Genomic DNA, 9297 nt, shown 5'->3' with positions numbered 1-9297 from the left:
TTTGGGTTTAATGGCGCACCAACAGGATCCATGTTGTTCGCTAACAGTTTCTCCAATTCCAATAGGCTTTAAAAGAGAACAGCATGGAGCCTGACCAGACCGCGGATGCGCAGGCTGGTCTGGATCCATGCTGGTCGCATACCCACTATGTTGGTTTTCTCATGGCACGGCTCAAATTATAAATATTCAAGAAGAAAGTTCTTCATTTCCTTTCACTGTTATCTATCATTGCATTTAAGTTCTATTAAATCTCCTTCAGAGTAACAATGTTGTTGCCATAAAAGACAGAGAAGTATGGACACACAAGACGTGATTCTAACTTAACTTCCTCACACCCTCTCTTTTGGTGGGATAAAGTAACAGACTGACAAACATTTTTCTATCAGTCATAGACACCTCTCCAGTAAAAACATTTACCATAGACTTATCTTGTTCATGGACCTATCGGGGAAAATGCTTAACAAAATATAAACAAACATCTAACTTAGGCAAAAATTGCAAATTTAATAAATATCTTTGCTATATACATTAACAAATACACATTAAAACAATATATCTTATAATTTTCGTTTATCCCTATTAGCACTGCATTTAAACTAAAAAAAAAAAGTAGATTGCACTATAACAAAATCAACAATTTTCTCAAAATGACTACCAAAGCTTATGATATCAATTAAACATCTACTTCATTTAACTAAGTATAAGGGAGCGGTGGTCTAGTGGTTAATTTGTTAGCACTCAGCCCGGGGTTCTTGGGTTCCAGCCACATTCATGTCTCAATCACACCTTCTCCTATCAAACGAGTACTTCTTTTTCCAGGAAATGGACTAAAGAGTGGTTCAAATAAGCTTGAAACTCACTACCATTGATCTAAAAAAACACCAATGCAGGTTTAAATGCTGCAGTTAACTGTCACAATAGCTATTGCAGTTTTTAGCTACCTTTTATCTAAAGGCCTATATGGTCAAACTAGATTCGTAAAACAAGTCCATATCCAGTCTGGATATAACAAATAATTTTTGACAGACTTGAAATGTCACAATCTTATTATCATATAATCACAACCATTTTTGTATACACAGACACACAACCTAAGCTATAGTATGGAAGTAATGTAATCTGACAATGTTATGGCAATATTTAATAAGTAATTTATTAAAATCAAGTATCATGTATAACAAGAGCAGTCAGAAGTCAGCAACACTTGACTATTCATAAGACTTGTCACTATGAAAGTTAAATTAATTGAATGAACGCTTTAGTTAAAAAAGGGGGCGTAACTTTTTATTAATATAAAATAGAGTTATGGAACCTGTACAATGCAGGTCAATCCATCATCATGGAGATGTGTGAAGTTTCAATCCATTCCAATCAGTGGGTATTGAAATTACCAGCTAACATACAAAACCTTAACGAAAAATTGTTCAGCTGAAAAAGGGGCATAATTTTGTAAACATGCAAACAAAGAGTTGAGGAATGTCATCAATGCGTGTCACATCATCACACTGGACAATTTTTTGAAGTTTCAATCCATTCCCATTAGTGGGTACTGGGATACCAGCTTACATACAGTCTTAACCAGAATTAGAAAAATGGGCATAATTTGTAAATATGTAAGATAGTGTTATCATCTTCTTATGGAACATGTGCACTCCGTTGGATCATCACAGTGAGCATGTGTGTGAAGTTTCAATCCATTGCAGTTAGTGGGCACTGAACCCAGCTTACAAACAAAAAGTTTTACAAATCTGGACGTCCATGCCAACAAATGGGCAAGTGCAATAGCTCTTACTTATTCTTTAGTCAAGCTGAAAATATTGTCAGAATGAAAGCAGTATCAATCTGGAAGTAATATCTGAACCCCCACCACAACATACATGGTAGTGAATTTGCCATCTTTGTTTTAGTATTAGCAGTATGTGTCACAAACTATTTCAACTGGTTTTAGTAAATTTGCCATCTTTGTTTTAGAATTAGCAGTATGTGTCACAAACTATTTCAACTAGTTTTAACTAAAAATCAACAAGAAACTTCACTATCTAGTATCATTTCCTTCACTTTACGATTGTCTTTTTGCTTTCCGTCATTTTGACTATCTTCCTCCATTTTTTCTGGTCCACTATTTGTACTGTCAGATCTATCACCCACAGTTTCATCAGGCATTGACATTTCTTCACTGAATGCTTTGAGTTCGAGCTGATCCAAATAAGACTGGATTTCATGCACTGCTCCTTTCCTTGCCTGGCGGATAGTGTCATCTTGTCCAGATTCTATACCGTCAAGTTTCAACAAACTTCTAGTTAACATTTCTTCTAAAAGTTTATATTCTCTTTCTTTTTTAGAACCTCTGAAGTTATTAACCCTATCTTTGTACTGCTGACATTCAGTCAGTATGTCATTTATATTATCTAAAGGAGTCCTCACCTTTTTCTGTTCTCTTGTTGGAGTATTAGACCGACTTCTACTCTCATCTTTCTGAACAGTCTTTGCTTGTCCAGAAGGAACACTGTCCATTTGATCTTGACCAGTCTGTTTCACATTTTGTTCCATTTGTTGACCAGCAGCAGGTTTCTGCGCAAAACGTGCATTTGCTTGCTGACTAGGAATTGAACTTTCTTGTGGTGGTTTTGGCTGCCTTGGCCACGTTTGGTATGACGTATTTGGTGGAGGTTGTGTAACTTTTTGGTGTTCATGAACGATTGGTATATTATACACAACCTCTTCTTTCTGTTCAGGTGGAGGACACTGTGGTTGTTGCTGCTGCTGTTGCTGCAAGTTTTGAAACTGCGAAACTGGCTGTTGAGATTGCACCGCTCCTTGAGACGGTATCATTTGGGGTATTTGAGACTGGGTCTGATTCACCATAGAAGGCTGTCCTGGTACATTTGGTTGCTGGTGAGGATATCCTTGTGACATAGGTGGCGGCTGACTATTTGACTGAGTAAGAGGGTGTTGGTATCCCTGATGACCTTGCGCTGTTGCGTGACTAGTGTAATTTTGTGCCTGGGGAGGCATAGTTTGCTGGGGCTGACTTTGCATGGGTGCTCCTGGGTAGTCCGGTCTAGGATGCATCATCTCCGGTCTGCTTGACTGCGGAGCTGTTGACGAAAAGTGTTGTATAGGAATTTCACGAACAGTCTCAGCTTGGACCCTCTCTCTGTGATTTCTTGGTAATGTAAAAAATCTTGGAGGGCTATCCGTTTGACTTCTGGGTGGTGTTCCTATTCTTGGAGGTGTTCCTGTTCTAGGTGGTGTTGAAACACTTGGAAACTGTGACTGCTGTGGTGGTCTTGAAAACTCATGCTGAACTGGAATTTCTTTCATTCTTTGTTGATGGGGCATTTCTCCAAAACTTTGTTGTGTAAAGTTATTCTGAAAAAATTGGAATACCATGGTAAGTAAATTGGCTTGTAAGAACTATTTTAATTTAAATGCAACAATGAAAAATATTCAATTAAAACAAAGAAACCATAGTACATGTTAATGTATATTTCTGCCTTAACTCTCTTAACAAGAAAGATAATAAAAAAATCCTTCAATGCAATTTATTAAAAGCAATGGAACAGAAACAAATTTATACTTAAACAGTAGTCATTCCCTTTGCGACAAGCATAAATTCATAGATCATGCACTGACACATTGTCTTATCATGTGGAAAGTTTGTGTGTAGCACTATGATAACCTATCTATGCAAATAAAAGAAATGGAGAAGAATCATTTTTTACATAACCTTCCATAGTGACCTTGACCTTTGACCTACAAGCATAAGTCATGTATGTGCATAATCTACATATTGCCCTCTATTCACATACTAAGTTATATGAACCTAACTTGAATGAAATGCTGTTTTCAAGGGCAGATAACTCTTTCAATACGGCATATTGCATATCTTTGTTTCTTGGATATCCAAAGTTTGAAGAAATTTTATTACTGAAAAAAAATTTTGCCCATTTTATATACAGAGACTCTAGAGTACGCCCCTTTAAATCAAAAACAAAGATTTAAAGACTGCACTCATAAATGAAGGTCAATTGTGTTTTTTTGTCCATACTGATGACTGAATTTTCGGAGAATGTGAAAAAGATAAAGAAATCCAACCAGCCTGAAATTCTTAGGGTTTATTTTCTGTATGCGTGTAATTTAAAAAAAAATTTTTAATAGTTCATCTCACTGTATGCGAGTCGGAATATTTCGATAATTGGTGCACAGGTCGATATCTCTCTTCCGCGTACAACATAGGACCTTTTCTGTGGTGAACCTTCCATGACGAATATATGCGGCCATTTTTATATCGCATTTTAACTATTAAAAAAAATATTAGTGAAAATGATTGTTTTATTTTGTTTTACGGTATCAACATTCCAGTATATGGCCTGATCTTATTTTTAACTAAATCTATTTTAACTGCAGAAAAGGTCTTTACTGGTTTTGAATCAACCTTTTGATATATAGAGATTCTGCCCCATCACAAAAATATCTCACAATCAGTTAGACATCAAATTATTTAGACTAATAATTTAGAAGTGAAACATTTCATTTTGACCTGTGGATTTGATTTAAATTGTAATTTTAACAGATTTAATATACTCAGTTTGTAAATGTATTGACTGAAAAATCTTTAAATTTATTTAATTCCATTTCTTAATAGAAAAATCCTAGACCTGATCACGACAGAGAAGAGGGCATATTCATTTCAACAACAAACTATAACAAACTATAATCAGCAGGTTTGCGTAACTTGAAATAAAACTGAAACCAACCCCGAAACCAGTATGTATAAATATGGAACTATATGCCGTTTAATTTCAAATGAAATTTAATAACTAGATTAATTCAAGAGATTAAAATTGTACTCCACCCACCTTGTATGCTGGGTTCATTCTAGGGTCTTCCCACGTCGTCGTGTGTGTATTATGGTCAACAAAGTATGGCCAACCGGTTCTATGATCGAAAATCATTTCCCATCCAGGTGGTAATACTCCTTGATTTTGATTCGGATTGCTTGCAAATGGATACATTGGTCGGCCAGCCATCCTCCCGTGTATTTATTTTCTAGAAGCAGTCTATTTTTAGTAACATTAGTAAATGCCACCTGGTGGTAGAACTTTCAAGAAACTTCCAATACACTCTAGCACGCTATGGAAATAGCTGGAGATTACCGAATATATTCAAGGGAGATTACCTGAATTGTCCCGCTTTATCTCGGTCATAGGTTAAAGTAAACTAATAATTTGACTGGTGGCATTGCTGGCATAAATACACAAAATAAAATTTCCTCGCATATCTGTAACATACATGTAATATGAAATTAGGTGCTACCTAAAAGGCAGAGCTCCCTTGAAAAATAACCAGTGCCCTTAAAAATTAAAGGAGTGTTGTTGGAATTATCTGGAATTATGGATTCGTTTTGGAAGATTATGTTCTATTAGATCTATTAAAATTATAAGTATTAATGATAATTCATGATTTCTGAATGCATGTTTTAGACTGCATCAAGATTAATTCTTGACATGGGAAAACTCGAAAGATATTCTATATATAATCAAAAGAAAGTTCGATATAGATTAAAATCGGCACCAAGATAAAGAAAAAAAACGTATTTGAATAATTTTTGTTATTCTTATTAAAACGTACTGCATCAAACATTTTACATATATTATTATCATACTGGAAACCAGTCACACATGATAACTCCTTCAAATTGAAAAGCTTGAACATTGAAAATTTCAAACCTAACAGAATCTCATTAGGCCAATAGCCAAAGGAATTCTGTCTCTTGGCGTGTGAATGTTTGGCAATGAGGACTTAATGCAAAAAGTTAATGTTCCAATTCCAAAGTTAATAGAAATTAGAATTTACGTAATACTGGAAATGACTATTGTAATTCTTTTAAATGACATTATTGTCAAATTTTGGTTCTTTTTGGAAGGGAGAATGTGTCCAACTTTCAGTCAAAAATACTGCTATAATAGATGCCTGGTATGGGAAAATTATACATTTGTAATCATTTACATGACTGTTACAAGCTTGTTTTCAACCCAAAAGACTAGCAATTTTTAAAAGTTAATGATCAGAATTTTACCTAGAGAAAAACAGCGTTTGCCGAAATTCTCGAAAACCCCTGTTTATTTACTGAACTTCTAAGTAACAATCTATGGCTTTTTATGGTTAATCTTTTAGCACTAGAGAATAGGGATGGCAGTATGAACCTTGATAGTTTAAGTTTTTTTAGGAACTCTGGTCAGTGATTTTAAAGCTAACGGATGAAATATATGTGAACGGGGAGAAGAGCATTATTTGTTTTTCACAGTTCAATATGCCTGTATATTTTGATCCTAAAGTTTTTGGTTTTTTTTTTTAAAGTTATGTCTCCTACATTGGAACCTGACATCAAAACTATAAACACTTGTCAAATTTCACATGAATGACTTTAGTGATACAATATTTTCAAAACTCATAATAATACAAAAAAAAAAAACTGAAATAAAAAAGGAATTAAAAAAAAAATCTGGTTCACGTGAGGTTCAAACTCACGATCTCTGGATTTCAACGCGAACTCGCTAACCACTACACCACTGTGGACTTCAGACGTCATCAGGGCAAACATAAGTATATAATAAAGTTCAGTAATGGCAGCGTGACGAAAGTCATTTCAAAATGAAAATATTGTATTTTATTTCTTTTTTCGTCGTAGAAAATGTATTTAGCACTAATTTCTTATTATCAAATGCTCATTTACATTTTTATTCAATATTCAAACCAGTAAGCGAACGCTTTTGTCAACTGTAAACAGTAAGCGTCTACTGACGCCTTTACTGATTAATTACTATGTGCATAGTGCACATGAAAAAATCCGAACAACACCGATTCCAAAAAGTACGACGGATTTTCAACTCGATAGTATACACAGTTAGGTCTCTGTATTCATTTTCTTTTTCATACGTCTAACCGTAATGCGACGCTGTCGGCGCCGCCGGTAGCTCTGCTACAAATATATGTATATACAAATATATATATATAATATATGCACCACAGGCAAAAACGTAAACACATGGAATTCTGGTCATATAGCCCTTGCGGTATATGTTTGGCGCATATTCAAATGTCCGTGTCAGACAAGTAGAAAAAGTTGAAACTCCACAGGTCGCCCAAAACTATAGAAATGAAAATGTTGCAGGCTCGGCTTGATTGAGCATGTTCAAAGACGGTAGTAGAAATGCACGTTACCGTCCCTCTAGCCCCTGTTGAGCAGGACTCAACATCTACACATCTACATCTACCGTGTAGGCTAATGTTAACTACACAACGATCATATCTGATTATAACTGCATGGGAGGCGCTTAATTGTCTGGGACTGACTGTTAAATGATTAGCAAGCACATTAGGTGCAAAGTTAAACCAAACTACAATTACTAAGATTAAAAACATAGATATAGATTAGAAGGCTCTCAGTGAATATAATATATGGACTGTATGTGTAGGGGAAGACCATTCCAGGAACCTATTGTCCTTGGAAAAGAATGGTATTGCGTTCTTTGTAGATGTGATGTGGTTATGATCAACTGCAATAATTTTAGGTTGTACTTTATTTAAAAATATATAATAAGGGAATTTTTAGGCGACGTTGTTCAAGGGATTACCAGTTGAGATCTTTAGGCATTTGGGTGACACAACTTGTTTGACCATATAGTTGTTACATACGTACCGAGCTGCTGTACTCGTTCAATTTTGTATGTGAGGGATTTTTGCCAAGGGTGTTATATAGAGGAACAGTATTCAAGCTGTGGGCGGACATAGGTGTTATAATACTTTGCTGTTGTTTGTTTTGACATTTGTTATGATGAATCTAAGTGAGTTATTTGCTTTCGATGTGATGTTATCAATGTGTTTTGATCAACTTAGATATTTACTTAGTGTGACGCCCAGGTATTTAGCAGCTTCTGTAGTTTTTAGAGCTATATTATAGAGTGTATAATTGTAGCTGATAGACCTCGCATGCATTTATCCGAATTGAACTCCATTGACCAGTCCTTTTCCCAGGCTTCTATGGAATCATTTTGTAGGGATTGGGAATCAGAGGGGTGGGGATTAAACCGTCAGATAGAAAATAGTGTCATCTGTCAGTTGCGACTTACTTTTGATGGAATCTGGGGGTCATTTATGTAGGCTAGGAAGAGACAAGGGCCAATGACTGATCCTCGTGGAACCACAGAAAGAAGGAAGTTCATCTGAGGTGAAACCATCTACGATTACTCTTTGGGAACGGTCCTTAAGAAATGACTTGATCCACTGGGATGCTAACTGGTGGACTACCAGGATATCGAGCTTATGAATCAATTCATGGTCAACCTTGTCAAAGGCTTTACTGAAGTCCATGACGATGACGTCAGTCCGTCGGCCATTCTCAAGATTGTCAAATACCTCTTGTGTGGAACTTGTAAGTTGTGTTTCATAGCTATGCTTTGACCTGAAGCCATTTTGATACTGGCTAAGGAGATCATTTCTGTCAAAGTGGGGTATGATATTTGAGACAAGAATATGCTCCATTAATTTAGAGGCAATACATATTAGGGATATGGGCCTATAGGTACTAGCCTTGGATTTTGGACCTTTCTTGTAAACTGGTGCAACGATTGCTTTCTTCCAGACATCTTTGTACTTGACCTGTTGCAACAGATAGTTCGAATATCCTTGTAATGATCTGGGGCTATCTCTTGCTGAAGGTCTTTTAGTAGTCTTGGGGAAATTTCATCTGGACCAGAGGCTTTATTCACATATGCTACAAGTAGCCTACTGAATTACAATTTAGAGAAACCTGCAGATGTGTTCATTTTTCTTCTGAAATGCAATGCGAAGTCATATAATTATGACATAAATCATATATGGTAAAAAGGAGTCATTGCATGGACACTTGCGTATTTCTTACTTGAATACGTAGACCGCATTTCAGAGTATTTAAATACCGATCGGGGCATATGGAATGGCGCGTTAAACCTAAACACAATGAAATTAACAACAACAAAAAATCCTAGTTATTTTACCTATTAAAATGCAAGGAGTACGTATAATAATTGTTCATTGTAGTTTATGGGCGAACCAGGAAAACAAGGTGCCTGAACATGTTTACTATGTAAAATTGCCTTGATAAACGTTTTATATCACTACTGTAATTGTTTGAGGAAAATGGCTGCATAAATAATTTGCAGCTTTGAAAATATTTATTTTAAGTTTAAGATGAATAGTAATAATACATCAGACCCCAAATATCTATTATTTTCTGATTTGACAATAAGAAGA

General features: G+C 35.5%; 1 protein-coding gene across 1 annotated transcript; it reads right to left on the bottom strand.

Moving 5' to 3' along the window:
* Positions 1-484: 484 nt before the first annotated feature.
* On the bottom strand, positions 485-5065 carry LOC123539860 (BAG family molecular chaperone regulator 3-like). Its single transcript, XM_053527170.1, has 2 exons — positions 4863-5065; positions 485-3372 (listed from the first exon to the last, which is right to left on the bottom strand). The coding sequence occupies exons 1-2, from the start codon at positions 5031-5033 to the stop codon at positions 2020-2022; spliced, it is 1524 nt and encodes a 507-aa protein (XP_053383145.1). The 5' UTR covers positions 5034-5065; the 3' UTR covers positions 485-2019.
* Between the last annotated feature and the right edge of the window lie 4232 nt (positions 5066-9297).

This window comes from Mercenaria mercenaria, chromosome 16 (assembly GCF_021730395.1).
Source record: "Mercenaria mercenaria strain notata chromosome 16, MADL_Memer_1, whole genome shotgun sequence".
Taxonomy (NCBI): Eukaryota; Metazoa; Mollusca; class Bivalvia; order Venerida; family Veneridae; genus Mercenaria; species Mercenaria mercenaria.
Note: the sequence above shows the minus strand (reverse complement) of the source record. Positions and strands in the feature narration are given on the sequence as shown.

What these genes read in the sequence shown, in the direction of transcription:
- LOC123539860 (XM_053527170.1), bottom strand. Translation starts at nt 5,033, where the DNA reads ATGGCTGGCCGACCAATGTATCCATTTGCAAGCAATCCGAATCAAAAT. An exon ending in GAATGAACCCAGCATACAAG is followed by an intron (nt 3,373 to 4,862) that starts GTGGGTGGAGTA and finishes CAATTTTTTCAG; the next exon opens with AATAACTTTACACAACAAAG.